The 25,703-nt window shown below is 42.8% G+C and overlaps 2 protein-coding genes across 2 annotated transcripts in view; one reads left to right on the top strand and one right to left on the bottom strand.

Annotated features, from left to right (window-relative positions):
• mnat1 (MNAT1 component of CDK activating kinase) overlaps positions 1-16,363 on the bottom strand; it is a 32,904-nt gene extending 16,541 nt beyond the window's left edge. Inside the window, exons 1-6 of the mRNA XM_034137606.1 lie at positions 16,176-16,363; positions 7,770-7,922; positions 7,323-7,396; positions 6,437-6,540; positions 6,154-6,294; positions 4,506-4,637 (exon numbers count right to left, since the gene is read on the bottom strand). Coding sequence (XP_033993497.1) covers positions 4,506-4,637; positions 6,154-6,294; positions 6,437-6,540; positions 7,323-7,396; positions 7,770-7,922; positions 16,176-16,264 — 693 coding nt within the window. The 5' untranslated portion in view covers positions 16,265-16,363. The remainder of the gene's footprint in view (positions 1-4,505; positions 4,638-6,153; positions 6,295-6,436; positions 6,541-7,322; positions 7,397-7,769; positions 7,923-16,175) is intronic.
• A 1,511-nt stretch (positions 16,364-17,874) lies between these two features.
• Positions 17,875-24,347, top strand: six4a (SIX homeobox 4a). Its single transcript, XM_034137719.1, has 3 exons — positions 17,875-18,777; positions 20,439-21,133; positions 22,101-24,347. Exons 1-3 carry the CDS (start codon positions 18,053-18,055, stop codon positions 22,694-22,696), a joined length of 2,016 nt encoding a protein of 671 aa, XP_033993610.1. The 5' UTR covers positions 17,875-18,052; the 3' UTR covers positions 22,697-24,347.
• The last annotated feature ends 1,356 nt before the right edge of the window (positions 24,348-25,703 follow it).

Here is a 25,703-nt window from a genome sequence, read left to right on the forward strand (position 1 = left end):
TGCCCACATGTGCTGGTGCCAATCAGGGTTCACTTTACCCCCCGAGCTGACCCCCTCTCACCAAGCCTCTGCAGCTATCAACCTACATACCAGCAATCCAATAAAAAGTGAAAGGTTAAAGGCTTATGGCCTTTCCCCACCTACAACCATTGGTTTGTGAACAGCAACAGCAATTTTAAATAAATAACAAAAATATGTCTGGTACTATTTGCATAAGAGTGTGAATACAGGAAATGAAAAATAGATAACACTGAAGATAGTAAAAGAGTGAGTGGGGGTTGGGGGGGATTATGTAGCATAAACCTCACAGGTAAAACAGGTTAGGCAAGTCTGCTAGAGAAAATTAAAGCAGAGGGAGTGCGTCTGCCGAACAGAGGTCACTGTAGAGGACAACTTAACCAAGTAAATCAGGACTTAGCAAACAAACTCACAGCATGAGCGTGAGTGTAAGAGTGTGTACTTGTGTTTGTATTTTCTATGGTAGTCAAATACCACCGGCCTAAGTGTAGAATGGATTAAAGCCAGAGAGAACCCGGGGTTATTTCAGTTGGCCACACATCTATGTTTAGGGATAAACTTTCCACCCACATTTGGCTGACTGTGTGCGCAAGCTGCTCTTTGTTTATGTGTGTGCGTTTTATGCTTTCATTAGGTGCCCATGCCGGCCTCGCCAGGTATGTCAGCTGCTCAGCCGCTTGTGAGGAGTGGATTGGGGCCATGCAGTGCAGGAACCTGGGACCTTTCATCTAAGATGGCGCTGAAAGCTGCCCCAAGGTGGAGAGATTCCCCATCGGTCACCGCTTTCAGGAATGGGACAGTGTAGCAGCTGAGAACATCCCCGACCTCACTTAACTAGGAAACACAGTACAATTACTGGCACAAACAAAGCCAGCATGCTTAAATACTAAATAAAACACAATTACTCATTGGAGGCTTAAATCAAAACACATTTATAGAATAACAAACCTTTAAAAAGGTGCCAAATGTGATGACTCTTCACGTCAGCAGGACTCTTGTCATCGTGCCTGGCACTGAGGCTGGTTTTATGTGTCAGACAACAACAAGCAACCTGTTTAAACAGCGGATAGTTGCCTCCCTCCCACACAGACAGTCTCTTTTGATATCAGCGGACGTCTATTTTAAAAAGACACTTTATTCTTCAAAGGATGTTTACTCAGACTGGGTGAGGGGGGTGTGCATTTATGTGTGTGTGTTCATCCGCACAAGGGTATGTGTGTGTGTGTCTCGGTTCAATAGAGTACCTACAAAGTGAGGGATTAGTGAGTGATTCAAGACCATTCCTGAGGCAAGACCAGGCCCATCCCACCTCACATCACACCTGGACCGAGACTACTTTCCCTCAGGATCGGCTAACTGCTTTTAACCATCCATACAGGCAAACTGAAGAATCAGGGTCCCCTTCACCCTCTCCTGGAATATCACCCAGGAGGAGAGTAGTGCCAGAATAGCCGAGATGTCCCCTTGCATGTTCGCAGTAAACAACATGACACAACTAGATGAAATGTTAGATCACACTTCAAATTAAGCCTGGGGAAGCTGAGGAAGGATTGGCATCCTCACGTTCCAGGGATCGTACGGCTCAAAGAGGCAGATATGTCATTCCACCGGTGACGGCTCACCTTGGCCCGGGGTGAGGCAGCTGGCTGAAGTGTTGTCAGGGCAGCTGGTGGCGAGTGAGGGGATGTTAGGGGCACCATGAATCTCTGTTTGCCCTGACTGGGAGAACTTGAACATCACCAAAAACATCCAGATGAAAAAACAAGAGGTCATGCATCAGCCCTCTGACCATTCATCACTGTCACAGCCGGTCCTGCTTTGAGAATGTGCGTCACAACAAAGTATGGATAGTAGCTTCTAGTAGAGAGTATTTGTATTGTCAATATAACTTACTATATTCTCATTTTAAAATGAATCTATTATTTGTTCATTAAAACTGTACATCACACCTTCCGAGAGCCGTTATGACGCAATGTCAAATCGCCAGTTTTGTCTAAAAAAACAATCAGAAATCACTTTAATATGCCAAACTAAAATGACCACCTCGCTATCGTATATCCTCACAACATAATTGTATCCTATTTTGACCTAAAAACATAATGCTTCTGCCAAAGTTATTGTTGATGCAAAGGCTGCGAAACTGAGAAAAAGGCCACACCTCACACTTGATAAACTTTACCAGTGACTTTTTGGCATTTTTACTAAACTAAATGACTGATTATCAAAAGCAATTATGTGATGCATTTTCTGTCTAAATAATGAATCGATCAATGTCAGCACTAATTGATATTCCTGTAAGTGAAGCGAGGAGCACAATTCATCTGAAATGTTAAAAGAGGCACATCATGGAAATGTGGCCCTGCTTTAGAAATGTGTTTTTACATTACCCCCCCCCCTCCCCCCTCATTTCTGCTGAGGAAAAACCGAAGCCTTGCTTGGAACTAGGGACCACAAGTTAGCAGATAAATGAATTCCAGCGAGCTGCAGGAATCCACCGCTCTGTGCTGAAACCCCACCAAGTCAAACAGGAGTCATTCTTATGGACTCTGAAGTGAAGGGAAATCCAAAACCCACACGTTCCCCCGACTCTAGTCTCTGGGTCCGACGCAGCAGATGCATGGTGGGAGCTCTGCTACACCAACAGGAGCTCTGGGACGGGAGGATGAAGAGAAATGGGAAGAAAGAAGCGAGGAAAAACAGCCGCAGAGGAAGCCAAGAGCAACACAATCGTGCTGTTTCGCTCTCCATCAGCAAGTTTAACTTCATGCTGTATATCAGGGGTGAGAGTCAGAGTACCAAATCCTCCTTTTGGACCCATTCAATGCTTTTCCACTTGTGCTGGATGAGCCAGCTGCTCCTTTGGGGTGTAATGATTAAATTAATGTTTTTGTAAAGTCTGACTGTATTACTGCATCATATTATTTAACCAAGACCTTCGACCGAGCCAAACCAGTGGAAAACACATTGAAATAGGCAGGATAGGCAAACAAAGAAGGGGGGAAAAAGATATTTGGGTTATATCAGAGTAAACCAAAAACCGTGCTCCAGTTTGAGCCTAAGGTGAGTACTAAGCAGATATTTCTCCCACGCATCAGTGAACTGTGGGAAGACAACCATGCCTCATGAGGGTTGTTTGGGAAGAGGTGGGGTTGATGACACAGCCTATCTCATCACAGTAAAATGAAAATAAACGACTGAAAACTTGAACGAGGGCCAAATATAATGTCTCTCCTGACACGGTGAGCACAGAGCTGTGAGCCCCTATGCTCTCTCTCTCTCTGTGTGTGTCCCGCTGATCGCCCACAGGAATGTGATGACAGGACTGAAGGGCCCCGTTCAATAGGAAGAAGCCCCAGACACCAAGGAACATCCTCCCTTTGAAGGTCTGAGCTCTTATCACCGCTGTATTGTCAACAAGCAGTCCACGTGAAGTTTAAATTAGCACTGAACTAAAAGTCACACTGAGCATTTAACTGTGCAGACCCACAGACAGAGCGAGGTATACAACCATGTGACCTTAACCTGCATGGGCGCATTGTAAATATAGTGGCCATTTGTTATTTATGCTACATATAGATTCTCCAAGCTCTCATGTTTCACCGTGCTCACCCTGCTTTCACCTGAAGCAGCAAAGCCCACTCTGGCAAATGCATGCAAGGTCGTGTTCAGACCGACATTACCCCTGCGTGAAAAAATGTAGCCCCCTCATTCATTTAAATGAGGCCACTCTCTGCTGATGGGGTCCCAGTGCAGAGAGATTCTACAAAAAACAATCAAACCTGCACATTCTTGAGAGATTTGGTTTAGATTATTCCAGAGAAAGGACAGTGAACATTTATAAATAATCATGGCAAGAATTTTTTTGGGATCCATAGACCCGGTGTTCATGACAAGGTGTTACAAAATATTTCTTTGTAAAGTTAAATCTGTATTTCGACTGTTAACCTCTTTATTTACAAAGTGAAAAAAAGATTTATGTCCAGATAACTTCGAAGTACACACAACACACACACCCACACACAACACACACACACACACACACACAACACACACACACACACACACACACACACCACACACACACACTACACACACACACACTACACACAAACACAATACACACACACACACACACACACACACACACACCACACACCACACACACACACACACACACACACACACACACACCACTACACACACACTACACACACAACACACACACACACACACACACACACACACACACACACACACACACACACACACACACACACACACACACACACACACACACACACACACACACACACACACACACACACACACACACACACACACACACACACACACACACACACACACACACACACACACACACACACACACACACACACACACACACACGTTTTGAGTGCAGGCAAGCGTCTGTCACTTTGAGTTGCAATGGGGTTAAAGAGATAATGAGTCTATAGTGTCACACTCACCATATGAATTCCAGTTGAAAATAAGTTTGTAGGTTTGACGGCCAGTTTCTGCTGCTCGATCTGCGTCTCCAGCTTGGCAGCACGGACTTTGTGTTGAGCGAGCAAGATGGTGGCAGGAAGTTGAGACTTCTCCTGCAGAAAGAAATGGGATTAAAGATTTATGAGGATGTTTAGCAAAGTGCTTAATGAGGAACTGCTCATGCAGCCGACACTTATAAATGTGAGGACAGCTCCCTTTGTAACTGTTGCATGTTGAGAAGAGATAAATAAACAGCAGCCGCCCCCCCCCCCCCCTCCCCTATCAGCAGCATAGGGTCCTTTCAGGCCACAATATTGATGCAAGCCATATCAACCAAACTGTGACAGTGCAGGGGACGCTGCTTCAAGTGCACTGCGCCGCCTTCACCTCCATTAAATGCAAGGTCGGACATTTCAATTTCTCCGGTGGAGTGTTGCCAAGCACAGAGGTCTAAGAACACAAGCCTGAACACTTTGTTCACTGAAGACGTAGGACATAGTTTGATGGGGTGGACAGCAACGGTAGGACAGTCTGGAGGTGTCTTAGCATTAAACGGTAAACCAAGTGTCTTCAAACACTTATAGGTCCTGGTCTGACTGCAAACATTTAAACACAGTCACTTACATGAGTTATAATTATTTTTTATAAAATGTTTTATTACGATGACATCCCATGGTTAAGAAGTTGCCTATTTCGCAATCATTTTAAGAAAAAAAATATAATGCATTCCAGGAAATAATAAGCCTGAAGTCAAATGATGTCAAATCAAGGTCAAGGTGTTGCTACATATGGGTATTGACAATAACTGTGACTTTAAAAAAGGATTTAAATATTGTTATCATTAATAATACACATATAATGATAAAAAAACCACATAAATAAGTGGTATAATTTTGTCTAAAGAGAGAAACACACAAACTAATGTGAAGATTAATTTGAGTGATAACAATATAGATTTAGTTAGAACCATTTTCTTTTAGATATTGTGATAACAGCGTGATCATGAATACTTTGGCCGTGATAATGGTGTAGTGAAGATCAGATTGGCACAGCCTTATTTACATTAGAAAAGAAGATTCAAGGATGAGTAAGAAGCTCACAGAGATGTGTAATATTGATAAGTTAACCACAGCTTCCCAAACAGTAAGGAAGAATCTCAATGTTAGTGTATGTGGGAGAACAGTGAGCTCTCAGACCACAGGGACGTACAGATGTCAAAGCTCAGGATGGTTCCCCCTGGGGGGGGGGGGGGGGGGGGGGGGGGGTTGGAGCTGATCTCATCTGCCTACAGTCAACAGGCCCCGTGCCTTAAACAAACAAACACACAGCTTAGCCTGCTATCTGCGATGGTCCTTCAGCAGCCGCTCTGCAGGAACAATCACTTCCAAAGCTGGCCGCTCAACACAATGGAGCCAGGAGGCTTTGGAATCACAGAATGAGAACAATGCAGCCCGCGGCACAATGACTAGTAATAATCTCTTAATGATCTCACTGTCATGAACCCTGGGGCTGAGGTGTGTGTGTACTTATGTGTGAGAGTCAGATATGAAACATCTGTCATGATGCGACTGCTTTTTGCTCCACCTGACTGCAGCGGCTGCATGAATGTGCATCGTGTGTGTTTCTTACCAGTTCATCCAGCAGAGCCTGCTTGTTCTTCCTCTTGGCCTGCAGCTGCCTCTGCTCCTCCTGCAGCAGGTCCAGGCGCCGCTGCTCGTTGCCCTGCTGCTCCTGTAACAGCAGCTCCTCCAGATCCTCGTGCTCTCGCGACTGAGGACAACAGGGATGATGCAAAAACAAATCTTTTTACCAAAAGGCTGAATTCTCACCATGCCAATTTGAACTTGACCCGACAATCTGACTTCTCCGAGGTGGGGAGCAAGGAAAAAATACTGTGAGTTAAAATACTTACCAGTTTAACTTTATTCCTCTGGATGAGGTCTCTGTTCTCCTTCTGGTACTGGTCCATCCGCAGCTTAGTGTTCTCCACATCTATGTTGTTTGTCAGGTTAAACACTGCACCGAGGTAACAAAAAACAGAAAACTAAGGGGAAGGTGTAACCTATCAGAAGTGCTTGTTGATAAGATCTTACGGTATTTTAGGTAGCCAAAAAGTCAACCCTTACTGGAAATATATAATAATGTCTCCACTACAAGAGCTATGACTAAACGCCTGTAAGTGATAACATCCTTCTGCACTCAAACTTTAAAATTCTTGATAGGCTTTTAACTTGATTATTTATTTATTTATTATTGTGATGCTATGAACTATTTATAGTGTAAATTGGAATGATCCACATCTGTGCTCCCTGGTGTATCTGTGTGTTTTCTTCCTGTATGTTCCTGCCTGTGTACATGACATAAGCTGCTGCTCATAACCAATTGCCCCTTGCGGGATTAATAAAGTTGTTGATTGATTGATTGACATCCTACAGTCACCGTAGATTCATTTGAGTTAATGTTATTAATTTAGCATGAGGGTTTTTTTCTTACTTTATTTGTATTATTTATTATATTTTTAACTAGTATTATTTAAAAAGTTGTTTTCACTCTTGGTTTGTTGGACAGTGGTGGGTGTGATGCAGATGTTGGCATACTGTAAAATGTGTAAAACCCAATAAAAACATTTGAATATATATAGAAGTGCTTGTCGGTGTGTCACTGCTTCTGTAACATACGGAAAAAATGACCCCTGTTTCCCAGATGCATAGCCCATGTTAGGTTAACAGTCAAGACGTGTTGGCGTTTTACTATTGAGCATCCCCTTAAATCTCTGTTTCAGCAGGAGAGAGTCCTACCTATGTCTTCCACTTGCTCCAGGAAGTCATTATATTCTCTCAAGCCGGGGAAGTCAAAATCTCTCTTGTTGTATCTGCAGACAAAGAACAGAACTGATGAGACAAATAGTAAAACCTGATGAAAGCAAATATGCTCCGACATTAATAGCCTCCATTAAATCAACCATTGTAAAATACCATGTCTGCATACTGCCTAATAGACACACATTAGATGTCAATTAAGGGGCTATTAAAGAGCAGATGAGGGAGAGAGGGAGGCGGGGAGGGGCTGAGAAGTAAAAACCTGGCAGGGAAAGAGCCTTCCCGTTGGAGTCCCCCAGGGGAGACTCATTGTCTACAAAACAAACAGTGTAATGAGAAAGACAAAGGTGGCTTAAGAAGTGGGTGGAGGCACGAGATGACACATAAACACGCAGGGCCGCACCCTCCTGGTTCCCCCCCACTCACATCTTCAGCACCTTCTTGCGAATCTCCACCTCTTTATCTACAGCCGGGTCTTCGAAGAGCTGCACGCGGAAGTTGCTCTTCCTCAGGGGCGTGTCGCACTGGACGCAGTTACCCGAGCCGCGGACAAACAGCATCTCCACGCAGTTCTCGCATCTGAGAGGGGGGGAAGAGGGGACAGCAAAACAGAAAATAAAACCAGCCTGGGTTGAACGTTTCCAGAGGTGACTCTCCCAGAGTTACAGTTGTAAGCGTGTGTGGCTGCTGAAGTACAATTTTCCTCACAGCAAAGCTAAATTGTGTTGTTTTTTTTCATGTCTGTAAATGATCAGGCGGTAGGGTGATAATGGGGCATATGAATATTTCCTCTGAGTGCTCAAAGATGGCCGGGATTATTATTGGAATGTCGATTAGGCTGCCTCCTACTCTCAGACAAGAGGAAATTAGTCTGACACCCCATCAGTGGCGTGTCTGTCTGCACTGGAAAAACATTTGCTTTATTGTTATTTCAACAGACCTCAGTCATGCCACGTTGCATAATATGATCAAATCCAGCTCTCAGTGTAGTCTATCATTATAAGAATGGAATACATAATTTTGGGCAGAAAAGTCCAGCTGGACAATTGCAGTGTTTTGTGTATTCCTTACTTCTTTGGTAACGTATAGTGTTTTAATTGTCATATATGCTTAAGGCTTTCATTTATTTAAAAATGTTACTTTAATATCTAAATGGAAGATCAGTATTTTCTCATGCAATTCCAACCTTTCTGCCAGAAAATGTCATTATTAATCCTGACAATGCCTAAATGAAAGGAAGCTGTATAATGGCAAGCTTTAAGCCACATTATGAAATACTGTGGAAATATAGACAGTTATTGATTACAGCATATACTGGAAATCGTTTTAATGGATACAATTACTTTTCAAGACAAACTATGTAGCTGCACAGCGCGGTCATGATGAGTTTCTCAGGCAGGCTTTGTTTCCTCATTGAAATCTATTCAGTAAAGAGCACGTCTCTTCACCTGTGACCAATTCTGAACTAAAAAACAGTAACACTTTTCAGGTGAGAAGTGAAGCCCAGGTTCAAACAGGAAGGTTTACTTCATGCGCTCCACGGCAGCTGTCAGAGCTAGCTAAGGGCACAACTGAGCTTAGCCATCAATCACACCTTTATGCAGGTAGGCGTTTACCTATCAGTCACACTCAAGTGAGGAGTGGACACTGAAGACAATGGGAATGTTCCTAAATCTCCTCTGATGGGTGGAGGGCCTGGATAAACGTTTGCACAGTGCGCTCTCTTAATTAAGTCTCTGCGGAGCTCTATAACCCCAGGAATGTACCTTCCTGCTAGTGACCACCTTCAGGAAAATGGACAACATCTGGTTTCCCAATGTCACTATCTGCTTTTAGGCACAGATAGTTTTCATATTAAAGTATATAAAAGTTGATGGGGAAAAGTCAGATTTCTCACCATACGTCATTGATGGTATGGTCGAGTCATTTCTTTCCAAAGTCAAGGAGAAACTGGTGCCTTGTGAAAAACTCTCTGGGGATGAAGCCTATAAGAACAAGGCATTTCACTCCATCAGCAGGATTACACACAAATCAAAAGCAGTTGAAGAGAAACTGCAGAGCCATGGAGTTTGGTTGTTTACATCGAGCGTCTCAGATATGGGTCAAACAAGCCCAACCTGCCAAGTGTGACACCATGCTTTCACAGCCAAGCAACAAACGGATAAAACGTGCATCGCAGGGGACTTTCTTACAAGCATTGCCAGTGTAGCTTGGCTCCAGATGAAGCCTCAAAAAAAATAAAAATTAAAGCTGGGCGACAGACAGAAACATCTGCGTTGTCCAGTTGGTGTTTCGGAGCATGAGGAGCTCAAGTGCACCCTGGAAGAGGCAGATGTTCGCTGAGGCCCCGGGCTACAGGAGATCTATAGGCCTGGCCATATGGAGGTAGATGGAGGGATTCAGCTTGTTTCCACAGGCCCACAAAGAACCCATTCATCAACACGGGGCGAGGAGTGGGGCGTAGCTTGCCCCCTGCCCCATAAATGGACCACACAACAGAGCTCTCCAAAGGGGAAATCCTGTGTAACTATAGAGCAAAGAGGTGAACAGCTAAGAGGGAGGGTGGAGATTTAAGAGTCAATTTGCCATCTTTCTTCTGAAATGTGCCTTCTCTTAGTGACAGCTTTTGGATTTTTTGCCTGTTGCAATTTGTATTTTAAAAAGAACATTTATTGCCAAGGCTACGCTGCTCGCTGGGCAAACTGAACAGGCGTTTAAGTGAGCCGACAGATCTTCAGCAGCTTGCCTTTTCTGTGTCCCAGGGCTGTTGTCGCTGACTGAGTGCTCCTGACTCCTCCCTCTCTCACCTGTCCTGCTCACAGCTCCAGGCTCCTATATCTTTCCCATCTGCAGCTGTCAGCAGGTCAAAGAAGGGGGGTAGTTAGAGGAGGGTGAACAGGGCCCTGGCTCAGCAAATAGACCTCTCAACCACCACCACCACCACCACCCCCACTGCCCCTTGGTGACGCTGCCTGCATCTCTGCCTCCTTCTTATGCAAGACAGAGCAAAAACAATGCAGGACTATGTACAAAATGGATCTGGATTCACCACGAAGCCTTATGATCTTCGCAGAGAAACGGCTGGACAGAGCTGGCTTTGTGTCAAATTCAAACCTGCTCTGACGCTCCGTCCTGCCCTGTGACCTACAGTACCTGCAGCAGCACAGTCAGAAAATGCTGAGGCCCAGGAGTCTGATTGCTTACACAGGAAGCTAGCAAAGGCCTGTGTGATCTTGTACAAATAAAGCTTAGATTTGGTGTACTTTATAGAGAAGCGCAGTGGGCAGGGACCCATGTTCCAGAACGTTTTTTCCCAGAGTCAATTTGAATTAAACAGCTTCGTAAATAAAATAATCATTTACAATTTCTCTCAAAAGAAATATGGGTCTGAAAAATGTAACCATGGACAAAAAACTGCCTAATAAGAACCACAAGTTAGTAGACCAGAAGCTGAGGTGGGGACGATGTGAAGCTTTGTATAGGCAGCCATTGCAACACAATGTAGAGCGTGATATTTGGATGTATTTTACAGCAATGCCCCAAAGAACTTGTACTTGACTTCTCTCTTAAATAAAAAGCTGTACATAAGCATTTTTTTTCCCAGACTAAGAAGAGAAGATCAATACCACTTTCTGGTGTCTGACTTTAAGATATAAAGCTACAGCCAGTTTAGCAAAGAAACCTGGAAACAGCTAGCCTGTTCTGTCAAATGGGTAAAGAAGTATGCCTCATAGCAGCCCTAAAGTTCATTAATTTATATATTGTATACCTTTTTTATTTGTGTAGCAAACCAAATTGAAAAAACAAGTAGGGAGTTACAGAGAGTTAGAGGTGCTGATAGGCAGAAGGTTAGACCTTTAGACAAAGCCAGGCTCGCCGTATACGCCTTCTTCAAGTCTCTAAGCTAAACTAGCCTGGCTTTAGCTAAGGTGGTATCCTCCTTCTCATTTAGATCTCAGCATTGAAAAACCAATCGAAGGTTATTTCCCAATTTGTTATTTATTTTTATAAATGTTTCAAGTACACAGCTGTTTACTCAGCCATGAGTATCCTATGCCCTTCTGTGTCTTAAAAGTAACTATGGAGAAATATAAGATGCCTGAAAAACCCGTATAACTTTGTATCATTTTACAATAAACATGTACCAGGCTACAGGAACCAGCTTCTACTTAATGAGGTGTGTCGATCCTCTCTGCAGATGGTGGACCCCTCTAAACCCCCACTGGATGACCAAGCTACTATCGCCTGTGCCCGAGCTCAGTGTCAAATGCCAAAGGACATGGATATGGTGTCATTGTGCAAAAGTAATAAATAACACGCATCAAATGCCCCCAGTGACAGGGATACAAAATGTGCTGTGGTGGAGTTTAAATATAGATGCATGCTAAAGGTGGAGAAGCTCAACACTGCATCGCAACAGCCGCTCAACCAAGCCAAGGTAGAGTGAGCCTTACAGTTATTGAATACATAGAAGAGACTTGGGGAGCTAACGATTACATTCAGCTTTCATTATTCTATCGATTTCTAATTAATGGCATTATTAATAAATCAAATTAAGGGTTAGTTTATTATTTTAGAAGATACAGAGAATAATTCCCATCTCAGTTTACCAGAGCCCAAGGTGACAAATGTATTGTTCTGTCAAAGCCAGCCAGAAACGTAAAGGAATACAAATGTTATGATTATAATACAAAAACATTTAGGACGGATCCGATGTGGGCATTTTTGATTACATTGTAAAAAATGGTGTCGCTTCAGCACAAAGTTCGACATTAACCAACAACCTCAAAGTAAATAGAAAGGATGACTGGCATTCACATCCTAAACCAGGGGTGTCAAACTCAAGGCCCGGGGGCCAAATCCGGCCCGCAACTTCATTTAATGTGGCCCGCAAGAGCATGCAAAGAATATAATACGTTTATTATACGGTTACATGCCACTTTACAGAGGCACGTTGCCCATAAACTACATGTCCCATAATGCATCTTGTTTTGTGACATGCGCACTGAAGAGACTTATTTTCCCTAGACTTCTGCTTTCAGACGTAGTTAATTATGAAGTTATTACCCTATCCGATAATAATCCAATGCACAGGAAATTATGTATTATAATACATTATTTTATATATATTATATATTTATATAGTCTTAAAGTCACAACCGGCCCTGTGAGTGCAACCATAATGCTGATGTGGCCCGGGATGAAATTGAGTTTGACACCCCTGTCGTAAACCATTAAAGATGTGTGTCTTTAAATGTACTCAAGAGATGGTAATAATATGTAGTGAGAAGAATCTATAGGGACATCATGTATGAGATCTGTCTGCCTAATAAACAACTGTAAATATGAAATAGTATTACATTGGAAATAGAAACTCACACTACAGTTAGTCAGAAACCAAGCCCTGCAGTTGGTACTGGGATGGATGTGCATCTATATATTTGCCTTCATAATCTCAGATTCGTCAGGCTTCCCTTTCTTTCTTATTTACTTTTTTCTGATAGAATTGTTGATGACACCAACAATTGGAAATCAGTAACTGTGAAATTGAAACACAGCGCTCAAGCTACAGTACAGGTTCCCATTGTATCAACCTCTCAGGAAGCCCGCCAAATGACATCAGTGATGAAAATATTGATACAGTTTGAGAGAACAGCAGTTTCCAAGCAGTGCATTAATTCACCGTTGCACCAGCTCTGAGGAACAAATCCAAGGTGACCCGGGCTAGGAGGACATCTCTCCAAATTGCTTCATTGCAGAATCATTTTAATTGTCTGTGTATAGCCCCGCATCTAGACAGAGGGCTGAGTTATGAGCTCGCTGACCTGATGACAAAGCACGACCACTTCCTGATGGTACGGTCAATAAACAGACAGGGTCAAAAAGATGCTCTCATCAGGAAACCAGCGTCACTGCATGGGGCTCATAGAGAACATGCCCCCTTCGTTTTAATGACCAGGTTTAGAAACAGTTGACAAGCTTAAATATTGGAAAATGCACAGCAGACAAGTTGACAGAGTACTGACAGGAGGGTGACTAGTGCTGGACCAGATAAAAAAAGAAGAAGAAAATCAATACAAGTTTAAAATGTTGGCCTCTGGAAACTTTTGATGGGCATTTTTTTTTCTTTTTTTTGGTTATGTTTTAGTTTATGTATGGAGGTTGAAACGATTATGTTTACGTTGCATTTGAATGGCTTGGGCATCAGAGTATGCTCTTGGACTGACTTGTGTCTCTGCTTGTGACGATGATAGGATCCATTAGAACTAGGGATGGGAATTTGAAAGCAAATGTATATTCGAATATTCTACCCCCAAAAAACGGTTAACCGATTAACCGAAATGTACATATCCTATAAAAAAAAAAAAAATGTGGGAAAAATATTTACAAAAAAAAAATATATATATATATATATATATATATTTCATTTTGAAAAATAAATAAATACATGTTCAAATAAGTATAGAAACCAAGTCGAATTTGTCAAATTGATTGAACTGGTGACCACAGTTTGAACAGTTGACAGCCATAGGCCTACAGCTTTCATGCTTAAAACATAACTTGGTTTTTAAATGAAAGAGGGATCATACACGAACAACATAACGGGTTAGGGTAACGTAACTCTATTACAACAGAGATCAACAACCTATAACAGGGCCTATGCACATAATGCAGCTATTCAATACTCATTCTTGTTTAAGAATATGAGCATGACTACATGCTCAGGGGAGAGGCGGGTGCGGAGGCGATTCACAATCAGGCCAGCTGTAGAGAAGACCCTCTCAGCTGGAATTTGGGCATAAGATGAGGTTTGAGTCTGCGTGATCTGCGTGTAGGGAGGGGCAGCAGCCATATCATTAGCTAGAACTAGCTAGATCTGATGGATTTGGACATAAACGTGAGTGAAGTATTACCGGACGCGAGAGAGAGAGAGATCAGCACCTGCAGCTCTGCCCGCTGTGAGGGACCGGTGAGCGGAGCAAAACACATCTTTAGACCTAACACACTTAGCTATGGCACTGTCGTATACATTGAATTATTCCATTTGATAATATGTAATCAACTTAGGCACCCCTGCCAAAAAAAACAGATATTCATAACTGATATTCTCATATTCGAATACCTGAATAATTTCGAATATTCGATTAATCGTTCCCATCCCTAATTAGAACCAGCCTAAACATCTAAGATGAGTAATCAGTTCAGCACAAAACTAAAATGAGTCACAATATGATTGTGCGGTTCAGTACTAGTGCAGATAATGAGATTTTGTTTGTCCCTTTAAGATAGACCTCTGTATAATTGTGTGCTCCGTATGTGGATTAAAACTCATCCTCAGTTACTCTTCTCTCTGCCATCTTGAGCTCTGTGTAAAGGGGATATTTCAAAGGACTGACATCTCTTTCAAGTGAAACTCAACATGTATGATTCAATCACCAGTATCTTGTTGAAGACCTCTGAGGGGTTGGAATAAGCAGTGCAGGACAGGTGTAAACATGTACCAATACAGTGTGATAGGTGTATTAGCCTACTGATGACTGACTAGATTGACAGTTGTCATGCAGCACTATCGAGTATGGAAGAGGTCATAATCCAACATCTACACCGTGTCATCTTGCCTTTTAAAGCTGGTATTTGTACTTTATACTTCTACTCCACTACATTTATTTGATGCTTACAGTTACTCTGTACACATATATACATGATATGCTGATCTGGCATAATGCAGTACTGTACTAATCTACACAGTATTTCAAGTAACTGAATTTGGTCCACATTGAACAACTACAATACTAAAATGTGTTTGCCTGTTTAAAAATAGGTTGAAATAAAAACCATAATAATATAATACTTTGAAAAGATCCATTCTGCATAACGTGTACTTTTGCTTTTGATACTTAAAATACTTTAGCTGATAATACTTATTTTAGAATCTTCTGAAATGGGTCAATGTGCAGAATGAGTACTTTTACTTTATGTACTCTATATGTTGATACTAAAACTTTTGTACTTTTAAGTAACATTTTGAAATTAGGACTTTTACTTGTAATGGAGTATTTTAAGACAATAATAATTGTACTCTTACTGAAGTTAAGTATCTGAGTACTTCTTCAACACTCCTTCGTCCCACCTTAATCAGTCCAATTATAAAAGAGGATATAATGCAGTGATGTACTACTAATCTACACAGTTTTTTAAGTAACTATGGTGACCACATTGACCAACTACAATACAACAATGCTTTTGCCTGTTTAAAAACAGGATGAAATAATAATATAATACTTTGAAAAGATCCATTCTGCATAACGTGTACTTTTGCTTTTGATACTTAACATACATTTGGCTGATAATACTTCTTTACAATATTCTGAAATGGGTCATTGTGCAGAATGAGTACTTTTACTTTCTGTATTCTAAATATATTTTGATGCTAATACTTTTGTACTTTTACTTAAGTAACATTTTGAAATCAGGGCTTTTACTTGTAATAGAGTATTTTAAGACAATAATGATTGTACTTTTACTTAGGTAAAGGATCTGAGTACTTCTTCAACACTTCTTCCCCCCCCCCCCCCCATCTTAATCAGTCCAATTATAAAAGAGCAAAACAAAGCGTTAGCTGTTAGCTCAAAATATTTTTGCAAGTTAACGGCCAACCATTAAGATTTAAGAGAGGTTACAAAGCTTGAATAGTTTGAATAAATAAGACTTTACCGCTTGCTTTAGGACTTTCTTGTGTTAGTGCATGTGTTTTCGCACAGTTTGAGGCAAACACTGGGGGTTTTAGCTTCACTCTGTGCCTTCCTCTAGCTGTCAGATGTAAATACTCACAGCGTGTGGCCGCAGACATTCACCATCAGCTTCAGCGACGGGTTCCTGTACTTGGTTGTTTTGCATCTCGGACACCCCTGGTCGTCCATTTCTGTTACTTCAACACAAATTTAGATAAAAAGATTGAGCAAAAAGTGTCTACAATTAGAATATCTCCTGTCAGTTTCTCGGCGGCGAACCGCTGTGTTACACAGAATGCGGTCCGACAAGAAACGCCATTAAGAAGAGAAGTTCCTCTTTAATGATAACCTCTACAGCAGCAGTGGTCACACTGTGGTGCCGGCCCACCCAGGGGTCCCTAAGGACTCCCAGGGGTTCTGAGGTAAAAAGCTGAGTGGTTTATTTTCACTTGTATTTAGAGAGAGTGTAAAAAAAGTGGATGTTTTGATTAAAGGTCTCACCGCCTTCTCTGTGCAGTTTCCTATAGCTTACACTCCCATATATTCCATGATCTAATGTAAGCCTGGACTGACACATAATTAAAACCAAAAATCTCTCCAGATGTTGCTCCCCAGGGCTTCTGACATCATGTCGTTTCTGGGTGTATGTGTAACGGTTTGGGGAAATAAGTCAACAAGAATGGTGGATAACTATACCATGATTTATTATCTTAAATAAACAATGCATGATGGAGACTGCAAATTCAAATTATAGTGATAAAAGAGTATCACTAACAGCCGTTTTTTTCAAAGGTTATAGCTCTGAACACTTATATTATATTACAATCATTAAAAGCCATGTGCTATATTGATTTATTGCCTAAATGTCAGTTATTGATCACCAAATTAGGCTCCAGTGCCATGACTGGAGTTTATAATTTGTAGAATACATAAATTACCAATATTCCAGTTTTCCAATTAAGGTAATCATTTTGAATACATTTCTGTTGAGTCTCTATCGACATAAAAGATAGCAGAATCGTGATTCAGGCATTAGCCAAGTGATAAAAGTCTTACTATTGCAGTAAACTGAAAGTGAGATTTAAAAAAAACACACCTCTAATTATAAAAAAAAAGGAGAAATTAAAATCCTGTTATTTCAAATAACATTCATGGAAATTAGTGAGGTTTTCTTTGGTGTTCAAATAACTGTGATTCAAACTTGTACTGTATTTTGGGGTAAACAACACAATGGGTAATTCAGAAAATGCTCTTAATTTGCATTATTGCAGAGATGTTGGTTTATCACTTATATTATGTTCATGTAATATCACCGGACTTTTCTATTAAAATCATTATGATGATGTTTGAGGGGCTTCTGACAGACAAACTGGCAGTATTTACACTTTATCTCATTTACAATCAGCACCTTCAACTATTGATATCCAACAAATCCAGCCCCAGTGTCAAAGTCTGTTTTATGTTATTGTGAGTAATTTTAAATTGTCAAAATCATTTTAGTGTGATACAATGACTAACAATAGTCCCGGGATTTCTTTCCCTTTGATTTTCCTCGATATATGAGAATACACATGTGTTGATGTGTCCGCATTCAGCCAAGTCAGCTCCTGACAAAAGAGACAACAAGGATATCCCGTTCCCACGATCCCAATAGCACTCACCTTGCACAGGTGAGCCACGGGAATACGCTGCATTATATGACTGACAGCTGGAAACCTAACATTCGTGCCTGAATCCCGCTCGCTCCTCCCCTATGAGGCCCTCGACGGCCAATAGCGTGGCTCTCCTGCAGATAGACCCGAGTGCGTCTCTTTCCAGCTCCAGTCCCCGCAGAGTAAAAGTCACGTTGGAAGGAAAAGGGGAGAGAGATATCTACTTACAGCTGCTGTCAGATATCCGATCGCATTCGCATGGCGAGGAGGTAACCTGATCGAGCTGGGAGGAGTGACTTTACCAGGGAAGGCTTGAACAAAAAAAATGTCTTCTTCTTCTGCTGGAGAAGTCACAACAGCTAATGACATCAAGAGGGAAAATGTGAAGGAGTTGGAGAAGCGGGAGTGCATCAAGCTTGTGGCGCTGGACGCGGCGGATTTGTCCATGGAGCGCAACACGGACGCCGTGCGCACGGAGCTGTTGGTGAGCGCGGCTTCCTCTCTGGCTTTCTCCCCGGAGCAAGTGGCGTGTGTCTGCGAGGCTCTGCAGCAGGGAGGCAATGTGGACCGGCTGGCCAGGTTCTTGTGGTCCCTGCCGCAAAGTGACCTGCTCCGCGGCAACGAAAGCATCCTGAAAGCCCAAGCCCTCGTTGCGTACCACCAGGCTCGGTACCAGGAGCTGTACAGTATTCTGGAGAACCACAGTTTCAGTCCGTCCAACCACACCTTTCTGCAAGATCTGTGGTACAAAGCCCGGTACACCGAGGCGGAGAAGGCGAGGGGGAGACCCCTGGGCGCCGTGGACAAGTACAGGATCCGGAGAAAATACCCTCTCCCCAGGACTATCTGGGACGGCGAGGAGACTGTGTATTGTTTCAAGGAGAGGTCCCGGAACGCGCTGAAGGATCTGTATACCCAGAATAGGTACCCCTCGCCCGCCGAGAAAAGAAATCTCGCCAAGATTACAGGACTCTCCTTGACCCAGGTCAGCAACTGGTTCAAAAACAGGAGACAGAGAGACAGAAACCCGTCCGAGGCACAGTCAAAAAGGTGAGGAAACAAAAGGAACACTTTTCATTCACAAACTTTACAGAAAGGAAATTATTAAAATGGGTTCCGAGTGTGCGTAAAGTACGCATTAATACAAGTTTAATTTCAACAGTATTTTAATAATTATAGGAAAGCTTTTGGGGGGAATGGCGCCTAGTGTACCACCACTCTTCACACACATTGACTGACAATAGTCAGAGTATTTAATAATTTCGCGCACATATTTCAAGGACTTGAAAATGTGAGACATTACCACAAATAATAATGGATAATAAACCACAAAATGTGCGTAAAAGGTTTTGGAGCACGCTTTTAGTGTTTTGAAATATGAAGCGGTTGCCATTCAGATCCGGTTTCCAGTGTGTTGGTGCTAAGGGGCATGGAAACCATAAGCGACTAAATAACATAGTAACCTCCACACTGACTGGACAGACACGAGACGCAGCTGCTGACTTGGAGGAAACAATTAACAAGTTACCTTTATAATTGTTTGTATTGTTATATGTATTTTTAGTATTTGTGTGTGTCAGAGATTAATACACACAAACACAGTGCGTACACGTCCCAGCACATAAATCATTTTTCACTTTTTTCCCTCTCAGACCAAAGCAGATCTCAGAGCCTTCCTCAGCTCCTGCGTTTCATTTTATAATCCTTCACACAAACAGGCAGATACGTAGTTCTTTCATGTTTCTCTTTCTCTGTGAACAAAGCTGACGCACACCTGGTGGAGGTGACCCCTCTCTCGTGCACACGCACACGCACGACACACACACACACACAAAACTACACTATTATAGATTCCCTTTTAGTAGCTACTAAAATACAAACAACATTTTAGTATTCTATAAATTATAGAATACTAAAATGTTGTTTGTATTGTAGTACCTATATATTATATAGGTTATAATATCTATAACCTGTGGATATTTAGATATTATCTTTCCATGAAAGAGAGAGAGAGTGTGAGTGTGAGTGTGAGTGTGAGTGTGAGTGTGTGTGTGTGTGTGTGTGTGTGTGTGTGTGTGTGTGTGTGATGGTAGGGGTGCAGCTGTTTGAATCAATCTTCTTATTTTTTTAAACAGTCCTGTTTAACAAGTGTTACCAACTCCTTCTGTAAGACTTCATGGAAACAGCAACAATATGGATGGTCAATCAGAGCACCATTTTTAGATTGAGAAAGAAATTGAAATAAATCCTCCATGCCATTTGTTTTGTCACGTCACCAGTGCTGGCAGTTTGTCACGCCAGAATTTATTGTGCCAAATGGTTGCACGGTTGTTGACGTTGGTGGGTTGTTGTCAGTGCAGCTCTCCATGAGGTAAGAGAGGGCTACACATTCACAAACACAGCCTGCTCTTCAAAGCTGTGCAATAACACAGCAACAAATGTGACTGGGTGGGATGGAAATAAATCCCAATATGCCTTTACATCTTATTAAATTAAGTGCTTAAGAATGTGAACTCTTTGCTTAAAAACAAAATGCACACATCGGAGAAAAACTATTTATATGAATTGTATGAACATGTATATTTTCCAATCTAATTAAAAAAGGTATTCTGAAAATGTCATCATAAAGTCATATTATACCAATAGTGTACCACCATTCCTTATTTAGTTTCCTTTGTTTTCTGACACTCCATTTGTAATTGTGTTTCCAGTGAATCTGATGGAAACCACAGCACAGAGGATGAGTCAAGCAAAGGCCAGGATGAGTTGTCTCCCCGGCCCCTCTCTAACTCCTCAGATGGGGTAATCACCCATGGGACCCTGCCCATTCAATCAGGGCCTATGGACAGTGGGGTGGTCATCCAACAGATCGGGGACATCAAGCTGCCTGCTGGATCCAACGGTGGCAGTCTCTACAACGGAAGTCTGGTCACCAGTAACAACGGCGTGTTTCACAATGGTGGCTCGTCTTACCTTCACACGCCTGGAAACATCCTCTTCAACGGGCTCAATCTGGGCATCCAGCCGCTGGCCTTCAACCCTCTGAGGCCATCTGGTGGGGTGCTGCTGGGGGGCTCGGGTATGGACATGCAGATGCAGACTGGGCAGGAGAAGGGACTGGGCAGCTCTGTGGAGGACTCGGCCCTGCAGTACGCCTCCTACTCGGGCTGTGTGAACGGATCAGAGGTGAAGCTGGAGGGGGTCCACACCATGGCTGCTCAGAACGGGGGCTCCTCCGTGCTTACGTACAGCTCCTCGTCAGGGGCGCTGCAGCTGGGGGGCTACAGCCTGATCCAGGTACCAAGTGGAGTCTCTGACAGCGATGGCAGCTCATTACTCAACAGCGACGTAGGTCTTCCTCCACTGCAGCTCTCTTCTGGCTCATCTTCCTCAGCAATCACACAAGGTGGGTTCTGAACAGAAATGGCATACATGACAATTATTGGGATATGACTCGTTAATTTTGTCAATTGGAAATCATTTTATGGTCTGAAATGGAGTCTTACCATTTAATGAATCAGAGACTTTCATTGTGTTTCCCCTTTTTTAAGCAGTTAATTCATTCTTTGCTATAATATAATGCTGGTATGTAGAAGCGTTGAGCACCAGGAAAAGACAGAATTGAGATCTATAAAACCAAAATCCATCCATAGTCTCCTCCTATTATATAAAATATACAGTAGATGTTATATACTTATATTTTGCAGCTTGATAGCCGATATGTGGGGCCATTTGACCTCCTTAAATGTTCCAGTGCATGCTGCACGTCCCTGGTAGTTTGTCAACAGGTTTCCACTACGTCCACCCAATATATCTGAGCTGTTTTATTCTTGGCTTGTCTGTTTCTGGACTGTAGCCCGAAGGGCCGATACTACACATAACACAGAGCAGAAGAAACAGGGCAGGGCCACACACACATAGAAGAAGAAGGTGGTCCTTTGAAAACCCAAGAGATGAATAAAAACAAGCTCTGAAGTCGCCATCACTCATCATCATTGCGCTCTTGATCTGCAGAGCAGGGAGGAGGGGAAATATGTTTCACACAATCAGAGGCCATGAAACGCGCTAACAGGGAATACGCCATTACAGCACTTAGTTTGACAAAAAGCAGAGAATCTACAGCAGGATGAATAATAAGGAAAACAGAAAATTGCAGCTTGCTGTTGAGCCCTGGCAGGCTTTTGCACTCGTTCCCTGGGGCACCGCGGGGTCGAGCTTAAGGAGCACAAAGTGTGTGAGACACACAACAGCAATTTTGGGGCCAAGGCCTGCTGTAAATGAAACGTATAATTCTGTGAGGAATGGGGAGGGGATTGGGAATGGGATCCAAACGGAGGAACTGCATGTATTGATACAGTGTTGTATTTCCACAGGTACCATGTCTCTGAACAATGTAGCGGTGCGTTCCCCCAGCAACGACTCCTTCCAGCAGCAGGACAAGCTGGCCATGACGTCCCTGCACCACAGCACAGTCCTCTACAGCATGGGCAACGCCGGCCAGACGTCCATCAAGAAGGAGCCTCTGGAGGGAGGCGTGTACTCCTCCTATCACCACGGCCTCCACCTGGACGCCAGCGGTCAGCTCAGCTACACCACCCCAAACTCAGAGGAGGTTCCTTCCAGCCGAGGTCCCGCCTCCAGCACCGACGTCTCCGCAGTCAGCTCGTCCAGCCCTGAGCCAGAGGTCTACACCACCCTCACCGTCAGCACGCCGCTGATGGTACACCAAACGGACCACAGCAGCCACCACCTCCACCCCTCAGAGTACCTCGGGGGCCACGAGATCCGGGGCCACCTGATGGGCTCCGGCATGAACAACAACTACATGAACCTTTCCGATAACAAGGTGGGCTCAGGAGGTGTGAGTGAGATGGTGCGGGCGATGTGTGGGGAGATGGAGGCTGTGGAAGGGAAGGAGCTAGCCAAACTACAGACAGTGCAGATGGAGGAGGACATGGCTGACCTTTGACCTCTCGCAGGAGCACTCTGCCCAAACAGTGATATGGTGAAACTTTTTACTTTTGTGTGCGAGTGAGTGTGTGAGTTCCTTTTTTTTTTTTTTTTATCATTCATTTCCTTTAAATGTTAAATTATTTGTGTTCATTGAACTTTTACAATGCACTCTAGTGAGAGCTTATCCCTGTGGGTGGGCTTTTTGAGTTGATCATTAAAATAAAAAAAAGTCTAGGACATGTTTTAAACGCCCCGTTCATAAGATGAAACATTACGACTGTTACGTGCTAACAGAAGAAGAAGAAGTGGTTGTATGTGTTGGAGCCGTGTTTAAATGTTCATTTTTTATAGACAACACCTGCTACTTCCTGTTGAGTGGATTTGATCTGCAGAAGCAGGTGCTGGAATGCCTCGAGTCATGTGACCGGGATGCTCCTCCAAACTAAATGCGTCATATGGGTTAAACCAAAAAGGTCATTCAGTAGGGGGAAGAGGGAGAGAGCCTCTGTGAAAACGCTCAGTTAAACAGCTTCACTTAAGGACTGCACACATACAGAGAATAGGTCAATAAACACATAAAGCTACTGATTAAGGAAAAAAGTGTCCTTCAATTATCACTTCTCTTAATGCCTCTTATGTCCCCTTCAAAACCTTGTTTTTGTGCTTTATACCATACCAAATGAACTAGGAGTGTTGGACTAGAGTTAAAACACATGTGCCTTTCTGCTACTTAAAAATAAACAATGGCATAGGTCTGTTTTGGCATTTGCACTACCATGATGGCATTACAATGTAACACGTTTCAAACAGCCTTCACGTTGGAGGGTTTGAACACCTCAACAAATGCACACTATTTCAGTAATGACTCATATTTCAAGCCTCGTCGTCAACCTGTGAGACCATGATGTGAATTATGATCTCGAGGTTGTTCATCGTATGTTGTTTATAATGCTGCAACTCATTGTATGTTAACTAGATGTGATGATGCTATACTATATCCTGTTTCATTTGATGTGTCTCTCCAAATGTCAGTAATCATTAATGATATTTTTCTATAAAGGGATTGTAATAATCTCTCTTTGCATGGCGTCATAATGTTTTGGACACTAGTGCCTTTTACTTTTGTTTCCTGAAAAACACTGAAAGTGAGCTCGGTCGTAGCTCTTGCGTTGGCGTGCCGGCAGTGACATTGCAGCCTCAGAGATTTACCACCGCCGCCGCTGTCACTGGCACATTTGTTGGGTGTCAGTCGCGGGAAAGACAAGAGAATGTGGAGCCCATTTGTCAAGTGTGTCCAGTGCTTTTCACAACAGGGGCCTAATTCCTCGCTATCATACGTGACCATAATAGCACATTTCAGCCTCATAGCCAACTCACACCATGCACATCTATCAGTGCGTCACACATCTTTATACAAGTGGACTAGAAATACCTTTTCTCCGTCAAGATCTATGACACAATCCCATCAATTTGAATGGACTTTTCAATGAAAGTATCCTCAGTGCTTTAATGTCATATACCAAAAATGAGTTGTGGGCAAATAGTTCAACTGATGGTCATTTGTTTTTTTTAATCCTAGTTTGAATTATATGTTTGTTATCTGAAATTATGTGAATGTATTTTTCTAAATCTACATACTGCAATAAAAGTTTATATTTATAAAAACATAAAACAGATTTTATTTTTACAGATGTATCTTCAAGATGTTAAAATTAAGTAATAATCTCTGAGAGTTTTGAATATTTTAGGCTCACAATATGTCTGTAATAAATGTAAGTTCACGCCAGACAGAAAGCATATGTCCTCCCAACGTTTAAGAGTCCTATGTAGCCAAACTGCGGATCGGGGGGGAAAGTGGCATGCAGTAATCCAGCGGGCCTGGTGCTGCTCTCTGCAAACCTGCGGTGATCGTTTGCACATGCCTGGCAACCTGGAGTTCATTAGCCCTCCTTTTCTCATCTCAGCCCCTGTAATTCAAATAAACAGCAATGAGATTTCCAGAGGTAAAGCTCCTTTTGGGTGGGGGGTCTGGAGCTCCCCACAGCTCAGTCCAATGGCCTTTTCCCCGAGCGAAGGCCGAACAACCCCCCCACAACTTCAACATGTGGAAGAATGAATCTAAGTAGCTGTCACTCACAGACACTGAGCCTCTATCCAAAAAAAAGAGCCTGAACTCCTTCTCAAGGCTTGAGGGGATTCTCCCTAAATTCATGAATTTTCAACCCTATGCTTGTTCACTCAGTGGGCACCCGACCAAACCAGCAACGAGAGATAAGATGGAGACAAGGTTTGACAAATGGCTGAACAGCAGGGGATTTTATTTTATTCACAGCGTGTCTGTGGTGGATTATAGGAGTTGTCCTCTCAGCGGATCCTGGCTGGAGAAGTTATATATGATCTAAGTGATGACCTAAATAAACAGAGGCTGTTTGTCTGTGCTCACTGTTGAGGCACAGAGAGAGAGAAGAAAAATGGGAGAGTCTAGCGGGAAAGGGAGGGAGAGGTAGCTACCCGGGATAAAGTTACCTGTGCACAGGTGACCTCGTCGCCATGGGCAGTGGATTAGCTGATTGTTAGGTATCAGGTAACTCCTCCTGTAATATTGAAGAGGGTGAAAACAGCTTTGTTGGAGCCCAGAACAATATCCCATTCGCAGCATGGTCCGTGGGTCTCACGGGGAGGGGGCCACAGAAAACTCCAAATTCCACCTTTTGTATTGTGCCTATAAATTAGACAGGAAAGGAGCACAATTGTTCCCTCACAGAAGATGTGTTGTGCATTTTTCACGAGGACTGCTGGTTGTTGAATTTTACATTTTAACTGCTCCCCTTCATGTGGGAATATCAGGATCCCCGTATCTAAATAGTAGTGGATCATTTTGTCCACAATTTCAAATATGCGATGTAAAACTTACTTGGGTGTGCAGTAAAAAAATGGGGGAACTCCCCCAGAACTCTGGCCTTATTAAAAACACTGACCTATGATCTTTCAGATGGTTTCAAAGCTGACATTTAATGCGGCGC

Source organism: Trematomus bernacchii, unplaced genomic scaffold, assembly GCF_902827165.1.
Source record: "Trematomus bernacchii unplaced genomic scaffold, fTreBer1.1, whole genome shotgun sequence".
In the NCBI taxonomy this organism is placed as follows: Eukaryota; Metazoa; Chordata; class Actinopteri; order Perciformes; family Nototheniidae; genus Trematomus; species Trematomus bernacchii.

Bases quoted from the DNA above. Each gene is read 5' to 3' on its own strand.
- six4a (XM_034137719.1), top strand. From the start codon at position 18,053: ATGTCTTCTTCTTCTGCTGGAGAAGTCACAACAGCTAATGACATCAAG. The intron at 18,778-20,438 runs GTGAGGAAACAA...TTGTGTTTCCAG, and splicing joins TCCGAGGCACAGTCAAAAAG to TGAATCTGATGGAAACCACA. The intron at 21,134-22,100 runs GTGGGTTCTGAA...GTATTTCCACAG, and splicing joins TTCCTCAGCAATCACACAAG to GTACCATGTCTCTGAACAAT.